Source organism: Exserohilum turcica (genome assembly GCF_000359705.1).
Source record: "Exserohilum turcica Et28A unplaced genomic scaffold SETTUscaffold_10, whole genome shotgun sequence".
Taxonomy (NCBI): domain Eukaryota; kingdom Fungi; phylum Ascomycota; class Dothideomycetes; order Pleosporales; family Pleosporaceae; genus Exserohilum; species Exserohilum turcicum.
The window spans coordinates 1139289-1161416 of NW_007359915.1; the positions used below are offsets into that span (position 1 = coordinate 1139289).

The following is a 22128-nucleotide window of genomic DNA, read 5'->3' on the forward strand; positions in this document are numbered from 1 at the left end:
TATCCAGTGTACAACATACCAGGACCAGATGCATAGAGTTCTGCTTTACCGGCGCAACGCTTACCTTATTGCTCACCTTGATGCGAGACTGGGTTGCCCTAAGTCTTTGTGCGGAGGCCAAGTCCGTAGTAAGAATAGGTATGGCGTGTGCTATAATCAATATAATCACCATAACGTCCGAACGAGGATTGCACGTCCTCGTTCTTCTTACTCACTTTTCCCGTTTGCGATTGATTGTTCTATATTTGCTTAGTCTGATACCAATATGGCTGTATCGAGATACAGGTTAGCCTTGTAGTGCTGCTCTCATCTTACTGTGCTATCTGGTCCAGGGTGTTTCACGACCCTGGCTTGTCAGACTGCGGACTTGTTGTACAGACGACGCATGACAGTCACCTTTTAGACTTGCATATGAGCAACTGAACCTTTTCCTGTAAAGTGTAATATCTCCGTGATTACAAGTCTCGAACGGGGTCGATCATCTTTGGTGTAGACGTCATCCATTCCCGACTGCGCGCTTGGCGGGAATTTGTAAACACTTAGAGTATCAGGGTGCATCATCAACGGAATCTCCGCGGGTAAAATAGACTGCATGTACTATGTTTTGAAAGACTATACACCGTCTGTTAAACCCCCAACAAGTCCGGTAAGCGCATGCTGACATAGTGCGAATGTGGTTAAAAACCACTCATCGTCTTCTGGAAATATAACTCCGCACCCCTGTTCCCATATCGTTTACGCGTCTCCAAGTCCCACGCAATGCCGCACGGATCCTGTCCCGCCTCCTCCTTGCTCCAACAGGAGGTGCATCGGTAACTTCCACGTTTGCGGGCGGACCGGTGGCGAACCCTGGGTTGGTTGAGGCCGGGTCGGGATAGACCATGTAGCGAGAGGGGGACTCGGGAAGCCCGGCATATCTATGCGACAAGTCCGGAGAACCAGGATTCGGGGGCCAAATATTGGACGCTGGCCCTGGATCGAGATACGGCACTCGGGAAAGAGGGGAGTTAGTCCAATGCGGGAACAGAGTAGGCCCGTTTTCGTCTGACCCGCCATATCCAATCCATGGGTTGTAACGATGCTCGTCCGAAGACGGAACCCGTCTGAAGAATCGCTGGGCAATCACGGAATCTACGCTTGGACTGTAGGACTCATTGGTAGCCGTTCTGCCAAGCGGTTCCGTGAGCCACCAGTCAATGACCCAGTCATCTGATGCGACCGACCTTGCAGGGCTGTCCACTCGAGCCTGAATGGGCTGGGGAGACCATCTTCCAGCCCCTGTAGTGGTATCAGGGAACCCATGGACCATTCGAGTCCTATCATGAGAAGCCCACGAGTATCCGTTCTCGTTTTGGTTCCGACCGCCAATCGCATTATTTTGGGGGCCAGTCTCGTCTCGGGGTGAGTCGGTTTCTGTGCTTGGCGTCGAAGAATCGACACCATTCACCAAATTGGCTCTGTTGGCACGATTGATTGCATCCAAAAGATTGACCCCGTTCGCGTGATTGACTCCATTCAACTGGTTGGCTCCGTTCACCTCATTGACTCCGTTCACCGCATTGCCGGTTTGGGCAGACGTATCCCTCGTTCTATTGCGGCGGGGCTCTTCGGAATCCGACCCTTCTGGTGAATCTGAGCCTCCTCTCAGGACAACGAATGTGTTTGCAAGTTTGGGGCGATTGTGTTGATGAACATCTTTGTCTTGGGCAGAATATAGACCAGCTGTTCCTTGAAGCTCAACTTTCGACCACATCTTCGAGACAAGTCTCTGGACTGCTACCCGATATAATGGTGAAGGGAATTTGCATTCAGGTAGGTTCCGGGATGTCGATGTCGTGCATATAGTGTCTTCCAGCTCGAGCGATGTGTGAGAGAAAGCCAAATTGAATAAACTACCACGGTCGCCATCAGTGTAGTGTGTTTCTGCGATGTTTTCAGGCCCGAGGGCAACCACCGAGAGTGTCTGGTCTGCTTCAAACCCATTGCTCCTCCATGTGCTAGCCTCCCTCTCTTTGACGAGTGCGTTTTCGAAAGCCTGCTTGACAAATTCTTGCTCAGAGTTTTGCTCTCCATGCGCTTGGTTGGATACGTCCAGTTGATTTGCCCGATCTCCGTCTTGCTGTTCCACCTCAGACAACGAGTCATGTCTTTCTGCAGTCATCCCTTCCCCTTTATCCAACTTCTCGGAGTGATCTTTCCGAACCCAGTGCTTTGAGAGGGGTCCGGAACACGAAACTTTATGAAATTTGGGCAGCGTGTTGTGATTTGATATTTTTGACATGGCCAGATGATCGATGTCTGGGGAAATTTCCAGGCAAGCCGTACTGGAAACTTGCTGTTCACCGCATTTTTCAAGAGACACGCCGGATGAATGCGGAAGACATTTTGATGAACGTGTAACGGGCTCATCTATAACGCGTTAGCATGAGAATAGGCATGATTTCATTGAGCGATGAATGCCTCTGAACAGTATAGTCATAGTCTTCGGAGAGCCCATTACGCACCTGTACAGACGGCGACGCGATAGGTTTGTGGCTGAGTGCTCCTTGCCAAGATACATGACGAACCAGGTAGGCTCCTTCTCTGACCGCCATCTGAAGCGTTGTGTTCATGAAATCCTGGACATGAAGTTACTGGAGGAGACGTAGACGTAGGCTTCTCTGATGGTCTCTCTAAACAACAGTAGGCTCGGTCCGTAAGTGTCAACGGGCCTTTGAGTTGAGAGACTGTCTCTGGATCCTCCAGTCGAGCAGTGTAGTTCTCAGCCAATTCAGGCCGGCTGTGTAGAATTGGCTCAGGCGTCGGGCACTTCGCAGCGTTTCCAGAAATGTTGGAAGCAATCCGGTTTTCATCATCTATTGATTGTGTCGCGATTGGTCGTGTTGCGCCGCTGGTGATATCTACAGGCGGAGAGGCTGGATGCGATTCGACTGCTAGAGACTCCTAGTCAAATTCGGGGTGCCTAGACATTGTTAGCTACAACCAGGAAGAACAAAAAATAGCAAACTCACCTTGGTATACTTGTCGTACTGGTGATAGTTGAAACCTTGGAAAGTGGCCTGGTCTGTTGTGATCTCTTCGGCATACAGACCTTTCTGAATGTCTCCAAATAGCTTTCCAGGCACAACCGGAGTCGCACAAACACCCGCGCTGCACGATCTGAGGTGTATTGGTTACCATTGTCCTCCAAATCAATCGGTTCGGTCTTGGCTAATAGGGTACAATCATGACACATGTGCTCTGCTCGAAAGGGTCGCTCAACCAGGGTAGGGAATGCAAAATCTGGCCTGCGATTGCACCGGGGACAGATTTCCGTATCAAGTATATCTCCACACGCCGGGCGGCCCTGATACGTGTTTTGTACAGCTAAGTCGCTCTCTGACTTGCTACACGTGTCCTCGCGCGATTGTTGATGTGCTGTCATTATAACGATGGGTGAGTAGCGGGTGGATAACGATAGCTAAAAATTGATTGCTGCCGAGTACTGCATGGGAACGAGGAATCTTCACAATGTCAGGTGAAGGAATACGGCGATTTTTAGATCAGGTTGCCAGTAGCTAGCGATCGATTGCGCCTGCTTGTGCGTTTAGCCATCAAGGAGGTACTTCCTTCCCATCCCAGTCCCAACACTTGCCTCGCCCTTCAACTCCCACTTGCTTGATGACATGGATGAGTCTTTCAGCAACCCATTCGCGCTCGAATAGCTTCTCCTTTTTTACATTGCTCCAGAATTCCTTGCTTAGACCGGTCTTGACCGTGCCTGGGTGCAAGGCTACAGCCATTGCATTATCGCCGGATGCAGTCCGAAGATGGTTATCAAAGGTTTTGACAGTTTGGTTGACACCTGCTTTTGATGCGCGATAACTGTACCATCCCCCAAGACGATTGTCACTGATGCTACCAACACGAGCTGACATGATAGCAGTGGTAGCTACGTCTGGTAATCCTTTCATGTGCTCTTGCTCTCTATCAATAGTGTGTGGCTTTTTTGGTAAAAATGGCGAGAAGTGTTTGAGCATTAGCATTGGACCTAAAGTGTTGGTTCGAAACGTCAACAACGCATCGTCGGCGTTGATTTGGGCTGGCGACTTCTCCGGGAAAAGTATTCCATGTACCATCAATGCAAGTTGGAGCTGACTGGGGCCGTCAGCAAACTGCTTTTTGCAGGCCGCTGCTGTATCTGCGATGGTCTGCTCGTCTTCATGATGTTAGTTGATAGAAAACAAGGTGCACTCTCTACGTACCCAAAACATCCAATCTCAGCACAGACAGCCGCTTCTCATCGATATCCAACCCGTCAAGTAGCTCCTCCTTGGTCTTATCGAGGTCTTTTCGTGCCGTTGCCACGACGGGCGCGTTCGTGGTTTGCAAGACTTGTCTTGCGAGCGCGAAGCCGATGCCTCGAGAGGCTGGCGATATCAGCGACCACGGTGGCATTTTCGCTCGTATAGCAAACAAGGTGTAGGATCATTCATGATGGAGATGCTGTTTAACTGCAAGTAAGGTTCGCAAGATGTGGCCCAGACGCGATCTATGATGCCATACTTGTCGTGTTGATCGGCTATCTAGCTTGATTTGGGTTAGCGCATACTTCACTTGAGTGGGCTACAAGACACCTTCACATGAATACATGTAACCTCTACTAGCGTATATTCTCTACGGGGGACTTTAAGAGGCACCCACCCAGGAATCTAAACTACGACCAATGTATATGCTTACACATAGTTTCACTAGTCTCACAAACATAGTACAGGCGAGTGGTCCTTGGATACATTCTGATTTCAGATATTTGCTTCTTGAGACGGGAAGCTCCGATTCAACAGATCTCTGGGCCTGATGAAGCCGAAAATATGACTAAGGAGAAACACTGCGTTCTGGTGTCGACCCAGTGTCATCGGAAGCTGTAAGCGAGGTCTCGGAAGAAGAATTCCGGGAGCGCCCATTTTCCAGACCAGAGTTCATGACGGCCAGCTGTCCTGGGGCCTCTTTTGCCCTTTGAGCAATGCGGACTTTGTATTCTATCCCCAAGAACTCGGGCATTGCCTTTGCTGTCAATTGATCCTCTATCCCCGCATTCGAGTCGTATCTGTGGTCAGGACAATATCTGGGACAGTTCAAACTCCAGACCACGTTTCCGCTAACCTGATATGCCAACGCATCTAGGTGTCTCTTCAGTTTCTCTGAGAATCCTTTACTTCCTCGTTGAAATTGGGCGCAATCTTCCAAAAACTGGGCCTCGTATTTCCGTGTCGCTTCTAGTACCGTTTTCTTTGCAGCATCAACGCCCACAGAATCCCATTGCATGTGCAGCCATACGGCGTTTTTTAGGGTCTTCTCGTCTTCCGATTCAAGGAACTCAAGATATTCGCGGTCGAAGGAAAGGTAGTCGTTGCCTAGGCTGAGTGCTGCGAAACAGGGTTTGCGGATGGGATCGAGAATGGCGTCTTCTTCCTCGGTAAGTGTCACGCCCATGCCGAAGAGTAACAAGGCTTCTACGAGGCTTTTGAAACACTTAGCATCAATGTTTCAACATTAGGGTTTCTTTGGGAAAACTTACGATGTTCCAGCGTCAACAACACGAAAATCCAGGTACTCCTCCAATGAACCAAACAGCGTGCCTTTGTTGGGCGAAACTATGGAAATTGTTTCTTTCCATGTACGCTTAACCCTTCCAGTGCAGGATGGGTCCATTGACGTAAGCTGTTCCATCATCTTTGCTTGCATCTCGGTCTTCCCCAGCGCTGGATCTGTGTACCTCCACTCCTGTGGCCTTTGATCGTGCTGGTTGTTGGTATCAGACTTTAAATAGAAAAGTCAGTAGATAGTTCAATGTCAGAAGATTTCCCGAATGCTATCTTACACCATCGGCGTTCGCGACCTCGACCATGTTGTCGTACATGAAGATATCTATAATTTTTTTAGCGGGCTGACACCGAATAGGATCACCAAGGTCCTGTGACAGAACATATGATGCGCGGACCCCGTACATTCAAGCAGGTAGGCAACAAGCCTTAGTCGATCCGGTCTCGTAAGTGGTAGCGCAACAGCCGAGAAGTTCCCGTTGATGGGATTGCATCCCCCAAACTCCTCGATAGGGCCGATGTACTTCATCCAATCCATCCTCGCCTCATGAGATCCCGCATTGGCTTCAGCCTCCCACTTGCTTCTTCTCAGAGTGTAATCTCTGCAAAGGCCATCTGTGCCGTAGTTCGAGAGGGGGACGACGTAAGAGACCTCATCGTCTAGTGCTCGACTCGAAATGTGGCTCGACATGTTGTTGATAAAAAAATCGGAAGTACAGCTTGGATGCCAGTCAGAACCAGTTACTCGCCATACTCCCTTCGCCTTTATATCCCGGAATGAGAACGCAAAAGAAATTATTACCAGTTTCGGCGTTCATTGGTTTCAGCGCAGCCCAATAGCCTTTACTGATCTAGTGAGACTCTGCGCTTCCATATCAAAAGAATTACTGGGTTAAAGCTCTCGCCACGTGTAGATAGCGGTGAATTCCACGGTAGCTTTCACATTAAAACCTCCCAATGGATGTGCAGTAGACCTATGCACCCTCCAAAAAAAGAATGTATCAACCATCGGTGGGAGCTGCAATGTGTATTGAAATTGCCCATCTACTGCAGCCGCAGAAAGCGGTTTGTCCGGAAATAGCTAGGCGTATGGTTGCATAGATACTGCCCAATGCTGTAGCCTTCTCCGTGGATGACGATACGTATGCTACTGTGAAGTAGGAATGGCGGTGACAGTATGTTGTTTTTTCGTGTATCATCAACTAAAGCCAATGGTCGCATCCCCGAAGCGAAAGGGATCACAACAGACGTATGCAGTCTTTTGTTCTTTTAGAAGAAGAACAGCTCCGATTCTGAGGGAGAGCGCAGTTTGCATCGTGCCAGCATTCCTTGCATAATACGGCACCAATTGCTTTTTTGCTACCTGCCCATGAAATGGCAGAAGTTTCAATCGATAATGGTTCTTCGTGACCGGTTGGAGACCAATGAACTATAGAGTACATACCTAAATTCCCTGGTCTTGAAGTCAGTTTTGTTCAACATACCCGCTTTGTTGCTAGCCTCACGGTTTGGCGGGGCCTATGCTTGGTCGCGATACTTGTTGGTAAGAACCATGGAGCCGAAAAGAACAAGATGGCATCCGAACTTGATACTGTAGCCAACTAGTAATTCGATGGCAGTGCCTTTGTACCTTGGCACTTCCTTTGCATCGACAACAAAAGGATCCCCTGCAACAGGTTAGCCAGACACAGCATACAATATCGAGATGTAGCATAACATACCAGCAGAGGTTTCCTAACAGCACGCTGTAATCATTAGAGCATTTGCCAAAGAACCATTCGTATAGCCGGCCATGTTCGAAGACATAGTTGTCAGAGATATTGTGAAGCCGACACATTGAGAGTTTACGATTTTATCTTTTTACGCGAATTGGACTTGGGTATCACTTACTAAAATACATCAACAAAGTTGAAAAGGCTCCTGTCTCCTACCACGTTCACACACAAGGATGCTTATTAATAACCTATCATTCTTATCGCCTAAAGCTTAGGTATTATTATCATTAAATAAGCCCTAGCTATAGCATGTAACGCGCCCTATAGGGAACGTGCCGCAATCTACGTTTTTACATCTGCACTGTTTCTCTTTATCTAACTTGGTGTCTAGAACAAGACGTATAGTAACTATAACTTCACTATGCTAGGTATAGAAAACTATTAGCGAGTTTGCAAGAACGGTTCAAGGTGGAATAGTAGTCTTGAGACAGGCGTGGAAGTCCGCTCACCGTTGAATGACCTGCACCCGGACTTGTAGGTCCGCTTTTCATCCACATCTCTCTCATCTACCACATCCTATTCGTTTCCAGCTGCTAATTTTTCCAATACAGGCTTCAGAAATCCGCCCCAGAAACCGTCCGGGCCCTCTTCAAGGCCGTATTCTATGACGTTCCGCCACATTCTCAGCTGTCTAAAAGCGCCAGATATACTACTAGTTGCAGCATTACCAAACTCTAGAATACGCACCGCTTCACCTTGTCTAGAATCCATGTACGCAATATAGAAGTACAGCTCGTGTCCTACAACAGTAAAGCCTGGCTCTATAAGGTAGGTCGTGTCGGGTAGCCCCGCATGTCGTGCTAGTTTCGTTTTCTTACGCAGATTCGCCGCCATCCATATACTAAGCTGATATTGGGCCTCAAGCTTGTCACCGTTAGCGGGCTTGACCTCTACCCCAGAGAAGACAGCTGTAGTTTTGGTAAAGGCATCAGTCGTATGGCTAATGCACTGGTTTCTGTGCTGGAGAAGGCGTGCATATAGAGCTTCAAAAGGTGCCGTGTCATGCGAGTAGGAGAGGGTATAATCAGCCTTTCGATCAAGGATGCGCTGTTTGCCGGATGTATCAGTGGCGCGGGAAAGGAACTTAACATCAATGTTCTGGGACTGCCTACAATATTGAACACGTTAGCCTACTAGTACCTTTAAGCGGGTTAGCTGGGGTAGATATACACATTCTGCAAGGAGAGCTTGCCCTTTGCGTACAACCGGAGCGCCAGCTTCACTATTGGCTTAATTACGTCGTCACACCATGCGTTTTCATCTCGGCCTCTTGTTTGGCAATACAATGCTTTCTTACATATCTTTTTTACTTTCCTTAAAATGTATTATAATTCAGCACGGGCAGCTGAGTCAAGGTTAGGGTCAGAGAGATCGCGGGTGGCCGTGTTGCTGAATGCGATAGGCTTAAATCTTTGGAAACCGATATCTCTATCAGCTTTCACTGCTTCCTGAGATAGGTTAGCCAGATTGAGCAGTGATGTAGGGCGGGTACGCGCTAGAACGCACCTCAAGCCACCCCGGTATCCAACCCTGATCTAATCCGTTCTCAAGTCGCGCTACTACGGCCATGACCTGCGCAGGAGGTGCCGACTCGACCCCATCCATCGGTTCCGTCGTTATTGGAGGCGATGCTACCCTCAAAGCAGCAATTGCCTCGCGCGATGGGCTATCACTGCGCCGCGGCGTCGAGACGCCTACACGACTGCCGGGCGAGCTAAAAGGGGTTGAACTGCCCAATATGAGCGGGCGAGTATTTGACCCAACAGCCGACACGCTCTGCTCCGGTCGCAAGTCTTCCGAGTCCCGCCGCTGACGTTTGCTAGGGCTGCCACTCTGATGTGTAGATATGGTGGTTAACTGGTGTATGCTTGTGGGCTCTGAAATGGCACGCTTGTGCTTTAGCAGCCCGCGTTCTTCGTCTGCCAGGGGATCCGGGGGTAATTTCTCGAGCCAGGAGGATATTTGCGTGGTCTTGTCGTTGATAGTAGAGAACGATGTCGGCGGCGACATGGCCATGGTCACGTGTGGTGGATTTCGTGAAAACAGTGTTGATGTGTTATTGCTTGGTAGTTCTTGGCAAAGAGGAGATCTCCCGCTGAGAGTGTTGCCGAGTCGGATGTAACGTTCTTGCGACTAGTTAACTTTATCGTTGTAAGTAGTGGTTTTGGTGGGGCAGATCGGGCATAAGTATGGCTGTCCGAGGCACATGACCGTCCGGTACAGTGCCTGCAAGTCCTATCACAGTTCGCATTCGGATGCCAAATACAAGAGTACATGAGCGCATTGCTTCTTTGTTCTCGCAGTTGCGTTGTATTACCGTCATCATCATTGCCATTCTCTGCTCTGCCCCTCTGGATAATTACGCATCATCTGGTCAGACCCAGCCCTTCCGCGCCAATCCGAGCCATCTTGGCACCTCTAGAGTATGACCAGTGCACTAAGTTGTCCGACATCCAGCATTGTCTTACGCTTTACGTTAATAACTGCACACTGTTTCTGTCTCTTTAGAATACTTAACCAATCCAAGAAGAAGAAACTATTTTTCTTCACGTTATTGAACTATAGTATCGTTCTAACTAAGTCTGTAAAGGAAGATAGTCTAGAAGATGATAGACATGTTAGTAAGGTTTTAGTAAGGTTTTAGCCTGTGCGGCGTCGCGGGGCTTTTGTCCACCGGATGAGTACATAAGTAGCACGATCGCTAGTAAGGCTCATCGGCGATTCGTCTGAATACCATCTTGCTTAATCCATCCCTCGTACTACATATCCGTATTTACCTGACTGATTGAGTCTCACACCATTGGTCGCACTTCCTCTGCCCTTGTTCACTAACGTATAGAAGATAGCCATGGAGCAATCACAATCTTCCCAGGAACCCAAAGGTTCATACCTCGCAAAACCGAGCGGGCAATGCTGCATCAAAGGCACAATTCATGAAGGCGAATCGCGAGGGACACTTGAAACCATTGCGGAGATTGAGACTTACATCTCGACGCCACGCGACGGCAAGGGAAATGGAAACGTACTTCTCTTCTTCCCCGATATATGGGGTCTGTTTCCCAACGGCGTACTCATGATGGATGCCTTTGCCGACGCTGGCTACACGGTCCTAGGGCCGGACTACTTCCGAGGTGTACGAACTTTCTATCATTCTGTTTTCTAAAGTGTGGCACTTTTTGATACTGACTGCCTGTCTGCTAGGATGCAATAGGGAAATACCGTAAGAACAAACAGGATAAAGGTAGTCCAGATTTCGATTACGCGGCCTGGAAGCAGAAACATCTAGATTTTGCTACTGTCGCGACGCCGAAGTGGGTGACTGCTGTTACCTCGCGTTTCAAAAATCAGGATCCAAACACAAAATTTGCTGCCGTTGGCTATTGTTTTGGTGCACCATATGTATGCGACGAGCTAGCCAAAGACGTTGTGAGCGTTGGCGCTTTCGCCCATCCGGCATTCTTGAAGGAGCACCACTTCCGCAATATCGAAAGTAAGTTCCAAGAGCGTAAGGTAGTCCGTTCCAGGCGTGATGCTAACGCACATCAACTCAGAACCATTGTTTCTTTCATGTGCCGAGATTGATCACACGTTTGATTTGGCCAGCAGACGACGCGCGTTAGACATTCTCCAGGAAGGAAAGAAGACATACCATCACCAATTATTTTCTGGGGTTGAGCATGGTTTTGCTATGCGCGGGGACCTAGAAGACCCTTATCAGCGTGCGTATACCATTATACTATCTCGACGAATTTTACTAATATTCAACGTGATCATAGGCTGGGTCAAGGAACAAAGTTTCACGGGAATCGTAAATTGGTTCGACTTTGGGTTATCTCAATGATGAAATATTTTCATGACTGTGTTTCTGAAACTACATAGAAGATCTGGGAAAGCCAGGGTTCTGTGAATGAAGTCGCCAACTATACAAGTATTTCTTAATGCATAGAAGCCCGTACAACAGGATAGTCATAAGACGCACATTGATTATATCTAATAGATTGCCATTAATAACACTGATATCTGGTAGGTGCTTGTCAAGTTTGTCGACGTATTATTAGTTATACATACACACTTCAATTCAAGTAGAAAAACAAAACGTATCCACACATTGTAGAGTCATAGACATGTTTCCTAAGAGCGGTTTGAATTTCAGTTCTCGAAGAGACTCGTGGCGTTGCTGAAGAAACATGGACGAGAAAAAGGTCTTTTTGGAGCTAAGGTGGATCATGAACTGTGGATGTAGGTTATACTACTATATATTACCATTATCATCGACACTTAGGTCTAGAGGCAGGTGCTATTTTAGGAGATTGGAAGATGTGCTTAGTGCAGTAAGACACTAACTGTTTGTTTAAAAGTAAAAAGTTCCCACATTAGCACGACGCTATAAAGAAACATTGTGTCGGCTGTGGGAGGGTGAGAGAAGTCTACAGTTGTTGTCGCCTCTCTTAGTGAATTGGCAGGGTTAGTGACAGACTGTTCTGGCTCTCCTCACATGAGCAGGAATTTATTTGTGCTCACAGATTTTTGATAGTTTGCTCGGCTTCCTGAAACCGCTGCGCTATTGCAATACCCTGTGATATGGGTAGTGTTTTGTTATAGCGACATTCGTGTCACACATTTTGTAACTAGGTTAACTACCGTCGCATAGCATCTATAGAGATAGAGTTAAGCTAATATTGATATAGCTATGATTGTGAGCTAGTTAGGGGAAGTTGCTTATATACTTTCTGGACTTAGCCATTCTCATAGGTTATGTCTCTAGCATTCCTATTCTCATTTTCAAACCTAGTGGGGTTTTTTATAACTTGAGTTTAGAGGCCCTTTGGGTTGACGATGTATCCTTAGACGAGTCTATTGTATGCGCATGAGAGCTGTGTGCCTAAGATTTGATTGCGCACAACCCATCTCGACCTACACTGTAATCAAAATCGTGTTATTCCCTACTAATAAGCGGCATGTGGCAAGGAGATTCTATATCAATAAAAAACGTCTGTCGACAAGGGTACACCATCTTAATAAGAAAAGGCAGTAGCTGTGCACTATAGATAAATGAAGATAGTAGATAGCAGTAATAATAGACCCAACAACTTTCAGAGCACCTCTACATGCAACAGACTCTTTAAGCAGCGTAAAGAGTTATGGCGGCTAATATCACGTTGTAACAGCGAGACTAAAAGTCTGTTTGGTTAAGCTCTAGTTTTAGTTCAGTTCACTTTTAACTGCATAACTAGAGGTATAGTTTGTTAGCGTTGCCACAAAGGATTTAAACTACACCTAGTGCTTACTTTGAGTAGTCTAACTTGAATTTTTTTTGCTACGTGTTGGCTTCAGTCTACCCATTTTCTTTGCCTCACTTCTTTATGTAGCTTACTATCTAGGTTCGACCCTATACTCTATATCTTAGCACGCTCTTTCTCTATCTACTATTACTTATTAGGTGCTCGTGGGCTAGTATTACTAGTGTCAGATTGGCTTATAGTCGGCTTCTGCAAGATGTTCTCTAATTGTTGTGCGTCCTATCTTTAGCGGCTAAAGCGCTGTCTGCTGTCTATTGCAGGGGGCTACCGATATGTTGATATTTGTAGCTAAGGCTTACCTAGTAGTTAGATACTAGTTTACGTTCAGACTTTAAATTACTATTGCAAATCGTATCGTCGCCCGTACTACATCTATGTCAGCCTCAGCAACTTCTGTGGTATGTCTCGTGCGTTCTTCCTCGCAGCAATCTTCCTTTACACACCCCGTTGTACGCTCCCTTAATATTAAGCTAATCAGGCTAACTGCCCAGCATCGCCAGTTCTCCAGGTTCTCTCTCGGGCGCGTCTCTTTTTCTATTCCTGCTCAGACCGCTCCTGCTAACATTCTAGCATTTTCGCTATTTGCCTTAAAAAATCTTATAGTAACCCTCAGCATGTTAATACAAGTAAGGTTAGTTCTTTTAGTATATTGCTAGCTTGCTAGCATTTTAGAAGTAGAGATTCAATGCCATTTATAACTGGTGCTGTCTGTACATAATACCTGACTTGACTTACTCAAAAACACATTCAAAAAGGCAACAATGTAACCAGATTATACCTGGCATTCATTCCATTCTCGGCTATAGCAATACTTGTACGAGATGATATAGCTGCCCTTCGCCCCTCAGCGCAATCAAAGCCGCCTCACAAGGCGCTGCATCCTTAAGATATCTCTACGCAGCCACTATTTCCAAACTGTGCTTGGTCAGCGTCCAGCCTCAAACATACATACATCCGACCTGCGTATCAGAAAAATACGTATAATACGTGATAATATCAGACTTTGCATTCGCCTCATTATGCCGAAACGCCACTCGGAGACCACCCGCTGAGCCAAGCGATAGCGGCGCTTCATAATATGTCAGCGTCTGTGTTGCTGGGAGTTTATCCGGAGATTCCATTCTGTAGGCTGCAGCACGTCCGGTGGCTTCGGTGTTGTTCCACGAGCGCGTGCAGGTGAAGACGATGCTGCCGTTGCGGGAGAACTGCACTGCGCTGCTGCGGTAAGTATGTGTATTTGCCACGAAATCTTGAGAAACAGCATTAGGAAGCATTAGTTAGACAAAAAAAGTTAATGATATTCAATCAAGACCGCTTGAGGTATTCTATCCAGCCGTGGAATCTCTCTCCTCTTCGGCCATATAAAACATCTTATGTAACATATCTCCAATACCTACCGCTATCCTCGTCAATAGCATTGACTCTTGCACCCGAGCCACCGGCAGGAAATGTCAGATTCCCATTTTTAGATTCGTAGCAAGGTGGCACTTTATTCGTATTTAACATCCAATGAACCGCTGCCTAGCGTACATGTGTAGTCGACGACCACTTTCACTGACGTTTACAGCATTGATATTGATGATTTTGTTATCCGACATTCTACATCATATGAAGATGCGAGGAGGCCCGGTAACGGTCGTCGCGTATATCATGTCGCGCGCTGCATTCGACGAGATTAATTGACGTAAACTGACCCAGACACTGTAGAGTTGCGTGTACGCGTTTTGATATGGTGTCAAATGCAAGGAGATAAAGACCGGCGTTTGCATGCGCCCCCGTGAGGTGCTGTAAACTCATGACGGTGGTATGAAACTCCAACGAACTAGGGAAGCGGCTGCTCAGCGAGACGAAATAGTGCGCAGATATCCTATTCACGACCAGAAATTTCTCAATGCTTCCAAACAACACGCCTGTTAAACATACTATTCTCCATACCGCAGGTACATGCTAACATTTCACGGCAACTCCCCTTGCACACTCCCTTCGTAGCCAGGGAACCACATTCTACCCATACCATCTCCTATCCATGCTCTTCACGTACACCCAGTTCACTCAACAGCCGCTTTTCCCTACCGTCATCACGCCACAACCACACCACAAGCATTAAAGCAGCCCAAAATCCACACAAGAGCCACCATCCCTACCCCACACGCACCACACAAAGGGCGACCACAAACACAAAACATCAATGCATACCACGCCAACCACGTACCCCTTACCCACCTTCCCCACCCCTTACTCATCCCATCCCCGCCCTCACCCTTACACCCCTCCCCCCACTCTCTGCTCCCCCGTGCGCAAAACAAAGCGTTCCAGCGCATATACCCAAGCGCCCCCTCCCTGTGCGCAAAACAAACACAAAAACGAGAAAACAAAACAGCATAAAAACCCTGCCACGGTTTTCCAGGGGACGTGCCTGCTAGCCAAGCAGGCCATGTCCGCGACCGCCAAAGCCAAGACCAGATCTCACCGGTCGGCAAAAGAATGAACATTTGGAAAAAATAAAAATTAAAATAAAACGGAAAACAGGGAAAAGGGAAAAGGGAAAAGGGAAAGTAAAGACGACATGGATGCACAAGAGGGGGGAAAAAGTAAGCAAAGCGGGTAAGTAAGTAAGCAAGCAAGCAAGCAAGCAAGCAAAGGAAACGAGAAAGAAAAGAAAAGGAAAAGAAAAAGCGGAATGATCAGGATGGAGGAGGAGGCGCAAGTAACAGGGGAAAAGAAAAGAAAAGGAAAAGAAAAAGCGGAATGATCAGGATGGAGGAGGAGGCGCAAGTAACAGGGGAAAAGAAAAGCAAAGGAAATGGAGCAGGAGGGTGGGAAAGGAAATGGAAAAAAAAGTAAATACTAATGATAATGACGATGATGATGACGCAAGTGTGTTGCGCCTGCACTGTGACTGTGCTTGGTATGAAAGTGACGTACGTCTTTGTATGTATTCCTGTGTGGCTGTGGTAACAATGGCTTATACGTGGGGGGTGTAGCAGGGGTAGAGTGTAGAAGTATTATTAGTCTTGTGTTGTGTTGATCTAGGTTGAAGAAATGTGTATGTGGGTAATTGAGGATTAGAGAGAGGGAGGGAGAGAGAGAGAGAATAGGTGGATATCGGGATAGAGAAAGAGAAGGTATACTCACAAGGCGTGTTTTGAAACCATGTATGCGTGTAGAACAACGGACAAGAAAAGAAAAAAAAGAGATGGGTTTACTGCTTTTCTCATCATCATCATAAGCAGCAGCAGCAGCAGCATTTTGATTGTGCACACTACATAGTCATTCACACAAACAACTCATTGCATATCAGGATAAAGAAGATGTGAGGAAAAAAGAACAATACAGCATAGTCTACATGTAGATAGACGACAGCCAAGTCAAAAGCCCGTGTGAGTGTGTGTGTTGGTGCGTATGTGTGTGTGTGTGTGTGTGTATGTATGTGGGCCTATGTGTATGAACAGCAACAACAACAAGTAGAAAAAGAAGAGCAAAAGTAGTAGTAAAGGGGAGGAAGCAAGGTAATAAACAAGATTTGGCAGGCTATTTACAAGCGTAGGAAAAAAAAGGGGGGGGGTGAAGAGGTGGTAGAGGTAGTGTGGGAGGGAGTCGTGAGGAGGAAGAGAGATAGGAGGCACTCGTTAATAGTCGAAACAACAACAAAAAACCAAAGATAGAGCAAGGAGAAAGAGAAAAAAAAGATGAAGAAAATGAAAGAGTCTGGATAGAAGCAAACACTCACATAGGTAGAGAGAGAGAGAGAGAGGTATAGATGGATATATAGAGGTAGAAACAGAAAAAGAAAAAAAGAAAAAAAAGACTGGGCAAGGGGCCCGGCGCACGCTATGCAATTCATTTCATCCCTTAAAAGTTCTTTTTGCTTTCTCCACAAATTACATTAATCAGGTCATCGCCGCAGTGTACTTCTTATTACTACCTGGGCGGACTCCTTGGCGGCGATTTAGGCACCGCGGGCACTTCTGGTACGTCGTCGTTTGATTGGAGGTGTTCTGGAGCCTCCTCGCGTGTTATGGTCGCCCTCCGTATTGCGTTGCGCAACCGGCTCATGACCGCGGGTTGTGCGGTAGGGTCGTTATTCATGTTGGCCATGGAGCCAGGAGCCACACCTTGGTAGCTGTTTCGGTGGCCCTGGTAGCTAGGCCGGCTGTGCGATGACTCCAGACGTGTCAGCATGGCTGCTGAAGTGAAGTCGTTGCTCTGCTCGAAACTAGGGCGCACGCGATCCATCGACATGCGCGCACGGTCAAAGCTCGGCCGGACTCGGCACTCGGTCGACATACGCGGGGCAAGTGGAGGACCGTCTGAACTTGGTGCTGGTGGGAGGCCTTCCATGGATCGACGGAACGTGTAGTCGGTGCTATTACTACCGTTTTGACTTCTTGGATTATGTGTGGTGGCCGTGGGAGCAACCGAAGGAGGGTATATTGGTCGTACATCCTCATCTGCAGGACTGGCATGCGCGGCTTTGTATTTGGTAGGATCGGCTTCAGGAGGGGTCTCGACTTCTGGCGCTGCCTTTTCGGGGGGCGGAGGAATGTAGGAAGTCGTCTGATTAAGGTAGTCAAATTTTCCTTGCTTGACTTGTTCTCGGATGATATCGACATCCATTGGAAAGTACATCTTTTGCGTAGCCTTGAAGATGAAGCGGGGAAGCAAGCAAGCTGTCAGAGCGCACAGAATGTACGCCCAGAAATTAAGATTACCGTAAACTTCGGAAGCAGCCTTGTAGAACTGCTGACTTGAAGTGAAGGACGTGTATATGCCGGTCCAGAGCCAGATAAAAAGGGTACTGATGACGACGATCAGGACCATAAGCCAGTCCCATCGGTAAGTGTTGTACAGGACATAGATGTTGGCGGCACAGACAGCGGTGGTAGCAGCATAGATGCCCATGCGTCGGTACTCGGCAATGTCCAGTCCGTTCGAGGTGGCGAATGTTGCAGGCGCAAAGATCTCGTACAGGAAGAAGAAGGCGATGGCCGACTGGTAGATACCATCAACCATATAAGCCCTACAAGTACGTTAGAAAGCCTACATGGACATTGGGAGTATCTCACTTACCAGAACTTTGGTTGCGACCATTCCTTGCGCTCAATGCCACGACGATAGAGCTGTGGAACCGCCAAAGACACCCTGTCATCGACGTCCTGGTCCAAAACACCCATGACAATGACTGGCAGTGACGTAAAGGCCAAGTTGAAGAAAATAATGTACGTGTAATCGAAAATGTACTGGCTGTCGAAGTTGGTATATATTTGGTACCAAAAGAGAGCAAACGTCCAAATGATGTTCTACCAAATGTTAGCATAAGTGATTGATGTCGGCAAGAAAAAGAAAAAAGGCAGCTCACTTTGTAGAAGAAGTTGGCAATCGTCTCCGCAAGCCTGCGGTACGACCATCTGCCATGGACAAGCACTAAGCGAGTCAAAAAGCGGAATTGACCAATTGCGTAATCAGAAGACATGACAGCCGCTCGACCCTCGACACCGGCAATACCAACGCCAACGTGTGCTTCCTGGATCATAGCAACATCGTTGGCACCGTCTCCAATGGCCAGAGTCAGGCAGTCGAGCCCAGTCTTGACCATGTTGACAACAGCTGCCTTTTGGCTGGGGCTGACTCTGCAGCACAAAACAGATCGGCACCTCCTGCAAAGCAAAAGGAACTTTCTCTTGATGGAATCGTCCAAAGCCAACTTGAGTGTGTCTCCGTCAATGATGATAGCATGTGTAGGTGGGGGTGGCTCGTGGTCATTTTGAGCAGCATCGAGCTCTTCCTGGGATCCCTCAAGGCCAAATATCCTTAGCTTCTCGTCAAGCTGGGCCTCTACAGATTCGATCCTATCGTCGGTAACCTTGAGAATGATGAGATCCATGTCGTTGTCGAGCAGATTGCACGAGAAGCCAATGTTGATGGCAGTCTCCACCTTGTCACCCGTCAGAACCCAGAGCTTGATACCGGCTTGACCAAGCAGCGAGATGGACTCTGGGACACCTTCTTGAAGACGGTCCTCGATGGCGGTTCCTCCGAGGAGCCAGAGGTGGTTTTCGATGCGATCAGACACTTCCTCCAGCTTGTCCTCACGTCCCTGGATAGCATTGGCAGCAATGTCGTAATCCCTGTTCCACTCTTGGTACTCCTCTTCGGAGATTTCTCTTTGAGCGATACACAGCGTTCGCAGTCCCTCTCTTGCAAACATCTCCAAGTGCTCTCCTGTGTCGGCACGGAGCTGTCGCTGCTCGTTGGGGATCAGCCTGGAGTAGATCATACTGTCGGCTCCCTTGCAGAAGAGGATGATCCTGTTGTCGGGCATACGGATAATTGCACTCATTCGCTTCCTGCTAGAGTTGAACTCGAGTGTGTTGAGAACCTGGTACCTGCGTTCCTCTCCCGAGACGTTGACGATGAGCCGGTCGTCCTCACGGCCTACAAATGTGAAGCCAACATCACGGGCGGTAGCAACGAGGGCAGCTTCGTCGGGCGACTGGGCCTTGAATTCAATCTTTGGGGGGTCGCCTGGAGTGCGTTCGGTAACAACGGTGTGGCAGAGGGCCAAAGCAACCATGAATTCTTCATTGGCCCTCTTCTGTTCCAGGCCAGATTCCCCACGGAGGTCGTCAATGTAGTCCGGAGCAACAAAAGTAAGATCGTCGTCCCACAGGTAAGGGTTGTCGTGCATCTTCCGGATGCCCTCAAGCATACGCGCACGGTCCCTTGCAATCTGATCGCGAGCCTTGGCGCCCTCGACCTCGACATTGATACCTTGTCTTCGCTGCATGCCAGCCTGGGCTTCTGTGTATGCTTCTCCGTAGGGAACACCGTTAATGGTCGCCTTTTTGAACTCCATGACGTTCTGGGTAAGGGTTCCCGTCTTGTCCGAGAAGATGTATTCAATCTGCCCGACGTCATCCGAGATGTTCCACGACTTGGGCGTACAAGGATAGTCGAGCTTTGCGTAATACATGTTGATGTCGCTGTAGATGAAGAGGGCTTGCAGGGTGCGAATAATTTCCAGTGTGATGTAGAGAGAGATAGGGACCAAGTTCTGGAAGAGAATGACAGCAGCCCAGAAGGCAATGACACCATCTGTGGCAGGGGCGCCTCCATAGGATCCGTACTCGAAGACCGAGTGTGAAGTGTCGTTTCGACCCCAAGTAACTCCCAGTACAATTCCAGAGACCAGACACATGGCGGCCAGGATGATGAAGTTGTACACGACGTTCCAGTTGAGTTCCTTGGAGATTCGGGCTCGCTTACTAGGCGTGATGCCGGAATTGATCATAATCTTGGTTTCCTCACCAGTGAAAACGACGATTCCAAGAATCCATTCCGTGTTTCGCAATTGACATCCACGGAGGACCAGGTTGTTGATGGAAATGGGCTCGACCATTTCGTACAGGGGCGCCTCGGGGTCCTTTGCGTTGTGCTGCTGCCACCTGATGGCTGCACTGTACGAATAGAGGTTCGAGTGAGGGCCCTCGCTTTCAATAACGAACTCGGCACGTTCGCAATGGCGAGCGTGTCGTACATCGCGCGTGCAGTGCAGGGCATTGCGCACCTTGAGGTTCGTTTCGCCGTCGAGGTTCTTGGTTTCGACGTAGCAGGCGCCGTCGTCGGAAGACGTGGAGAGCACAATGACATCGGCGGGGATTTCCTCGTTGTTGTATAGACGCACAAAATCGCCCACCTGCACGTTCTTCCAGGCGTCCTTTTTGAAGCGGGCTTTTTCGGGGGCGGATTTGTAAGGGTTGAGCACGCTGCCCCAAAACTTCTGCTGCACTTCGGGTTTGGCATCGACGCCACGAATCTTGTCATCGGCGCCTGGCCCAGTAGGCCAAGACGGCGACTGGCCTGGAAGCGGCGAAGGCACAGGTGTCATTTGAATATCGCCCTCATTTCCCATGTACGACTCCCTGTGCGACACGACCGAGGCGCGCCGTGTGTCAATCGAAGGTCCCGGGCCATCAGCGCCCTGGTTGCTTCCTTGCTTGCCTTTTGCACCCTTGCCGCCCTTGAGGCCCTTGAGTAGCCGCCATGTTGTGATGATGCTCTTGGTGGTGGCCTTTTTGATTCTGCGCCAGAGTGAGACCGAGTCTTCGGCCGTGTTGACGTTGTTGAAGTCGATGAGGCGGTGGACCGGGGCGTTGTTCAGCTCCATGTCGAGGACGGTTCGGCGCCAGTCTTCGACGGCATCTTTTATCGACGTGACGACGAGAATGACAATGAGGGGCACTGCATTGAGGGCAGGGTTCGAGGCACCGAAGATGGAGAAGATCTGGACAAATTGGATTAGTGTGCAGGGTGGAGGGAAGCGGGCGGGCGACAACGTACACCCAGAATGATGATGAACAAGAAGTAGACGTTTGCAATGTTGTGGAACTGGAACCACAGGTTCTTAGGGACGAAGCTGAGGGGCGTGTATTTTGCGGTTCGTATCTTGTTGCGGGCATACTGTGCGATGGGATGGCCTTCGTCGTCGCGCTCGGATTGCGGCAAGGGCACGTTGAAGTAGACTCGCCGGCCTGCGTCATGTTGTTCTTCGGGCATGTCGGCATCGCCGTCTGAGCTTTCGAGCGAGTGGTCGCCCTGGGAGCCATCTTCCTTGCCCAGCGAGTCCCGCTTCTCTCCTCCCGAGCCGATGCGCCGGTGCAGGCGTTCCTTGAGCGAGTTGCGCTTGTTGGCTGCCTTGGTGCCTGTCGCGCGGTGTGTTGCCCCTGCATGCCGTGTCAGCGCATGGCGCGGCTTCTATGGCGTTAGCAAGCAAAGCAAAAAAGACGACTCACAGCGGATGCGCTTCTGGGGATGCGACACCTCGGTCTCGTCGGGCTCCTGGGGGGGTTGCAGCGTCATGGTGCTTGTCGTCTGGGATGCTGCGGAGGAGCGGCAGGGAAGGCGACAGCCTGAGCCAGAAAGGCTCTACGCGGCGGTGCAGGCCAATGTGGAGGGATGGGGGCGGACGGTGCGGCGTGGCGAGGGATCAGTACATATGGGGGGTGCGACGAGGGCGGGCGTCGTGGTGGTGGGCGGTGGTGGTGGTGGTGGAAGCGGGTGGTGATGTTGTGGCGGAGGGTGGGAGCGGATGGGTGATGGCAGGGCCCGGATATTAGAAGACGCCGCCGGACGAGAAACAGCGGTTACGAAGACCAAACAGTAGTTCAGTCTGGGCGCAGCGAGAGGGCGATTATGCGACTGCGCCGCGGTAGGGCGATTCCTCAAGCAGTGCGACAGCGGCGGCGGCGGCGGATGCAGATGCAAATGCAGATGCAAATGCAGACGCAGCAGAGGACGAGAGCAATGGCAGCCGCAGCGACAAGCGCACAGCAACAGCACACGCAGCAAGCACGAGGGGAAGCAGCACGACGGGCGCGTCCAAGAGCGGGAGAGGGAGAGAGAATATGGGTGCGAATGTGTGTGTGTGTGTGTGTGTGTGCGCGAGACCCTGAAGCGGCGCTGGGGCTTTAG

General features: G+C 49.1%; 6 protein-coding genes across 6 annotated transcripts; 1 reads left to right on the forward strand and 5 right to left on the reverse strand.

The window, feature by feature from the left end:
• Positions 1-3593: 3593 nt before the first annotated feature.
• On the reverse strand, positions 3594-4437 carry SETTUDRAFT_36418 (uncharacterized protein; the record flags this gene model as incomplete). The annotated part of the gene is made up of 2 exons (XM_008023110.1): positions 3594-4198; positions 4245-4437. The coding sequence occupies 2 exons, from the start codon at positions 4435-4437 to the stop codon at positions 3594-3596; spliced, it is 798 nt and encodes a 265-aa protein (XP_008021301.1).
• A 417-nt stretch (positions 4438-4854) lies between these two features.
• On the reverse strand, positions 4855-6273 carry SETTUDRAFT_36419 (uncharacterized protein; the record flags this gene model as incomplete). The annotated part of the gene is made up of 4 exons (XM_008023111.1): positions 4855-5500; positions 5558-5799; positions 5861-5907; positions 5988-6273. 4 exons carry the CDS (start codon positions 6271-6273, stop codon positions 4855-4857), a joined length of 1221 nt encoding a protein of 406 aa, XP_008021302.1.
• A 1600-nt stretch (positions 6274-7873) lies between these two features.
• SETTUDRAFT_36420 (uncharacterized protein) lies at positions 7874-8618 on the reverse strand (the record flags this gene model as incomplete). Its single annotated transcript, XM_008023112.1, has 3 exons — positions 7874-8465; positions 8528-8579; positions 8606-8618. 3 exons carry the CDS (start codon positions 8616-8618, stop codon positions 7874-7876), a joined length of 657 nt encoding a protein of 218 aa, XP_008021303.1.
• Positions 8619-8682: 64 nt separating this feature from the next.
• SETTUDRAFT_36421 (uncharacterized protein) lies at positions 8683-9373 on the reverse strand (the record flags this gene model as incomplete). Its single annotated transcript, XM_008023113.1, has 2 exons — positions 8683-8805; positions 8864-9373. 2 exons carry the CDS (start codon positions 9371-9373, stop codon positions 8683-8685), a joined length of 633 nt encoding a protein of 210 aa, XP_008021304.1.
• A 701-nt stretch (positions 9374-10074) lies between these two features.
• Positions 10075-11361, forward strand: SETTUDRAFT_166805 (uncharacterized protein). Its single transcript, XM_008023430.1, has 4 exons — positions 10075-10490; positions 10559-10847; positions 10909-11076; positions 11134-11361. Exons 1-4 carry the CDS (start codon positions 10206-10208, stop codon positions 11196-11198), a joined length of 807 nt encoding a protein of 268 aa, XP_008021621.1. The 5' UTR covers positions 10075-10205; the 3' UTR covers positions 11199-11361.
• A 4860-nt stretch (positions 11362-16221) lies between these two features.
• SETTUDRAFT_166806 (uncharacterized protein) lies at positions 16222-21695 on the reverse strand. The gene is made up of 5 exons (XM_008023431.1): positions 21450-21695; positions 20998-21380; positions 18017-20941; positions 17728-17957; positions 16222-17677 (listed from the first exon to the last, which is right to left on the reverse strand). Exons 1-5 carry the CDS (start codon positions 21514-21516, stop codon positions 16579-16581), a joined length of 4704 nt encoding a protein of 1567 aa, XP_008021622.1. The 5' UTR covers positions 21517-21695; the 3' UTR covers positions 16222-16578.
• Between the last annotated feature and the right edge of the window lie 433 nt (positions 21696-22128).

Excerpts from the sequence above, each read along its gene's own strand:
- SETTUDRAFT_166805 (XM_008023430.1), top strand. The coding sequence starts at position 10,206 with ATGGAGCAATCACAATCTTCCCAGGAACCCAAAGGTTCATACCTCGCA. Across the intron at positions 10,491-10,558 it reads GGCCGGACTACTTCCGAGGT|GATGCAATAGGGAAATACCG; the intron begins GTACGAACTTTC and ends CCTGTCTGCTAG. Across the intron at positions 10,848-10,908 it reads CCACTTCCGCAATATCGAAA|AACCATTGTTTCTTTCATGT; the intron begins GTAAGTTCCAAG and ends ACATCAACTCAG.
- SETTUDRAFT_166806 (XM_008023431.1), bottom strand. The coding sequence starts at position 21,516 with ATGACGCTGCAACCCCCCCAGGAGCCCGACGAGACCGAGGTGTCGCAT. Across the intron at positions 20,942-20,997 it reads TGTTCATCATCATTCTGGGT|ATCTTCTCCATCTTCGGTGC; the intron begins GTACGTTGTCGC and ends CAATTTGTCCAG. Across the intron at positions 17,678-17,727 it reads TGGTCGCAACCAAAGTTCTG|GGCTTATATGGTTGATGGTA; the intron begins GTAAGTGAGATA and ends ACGTACTTGTAG.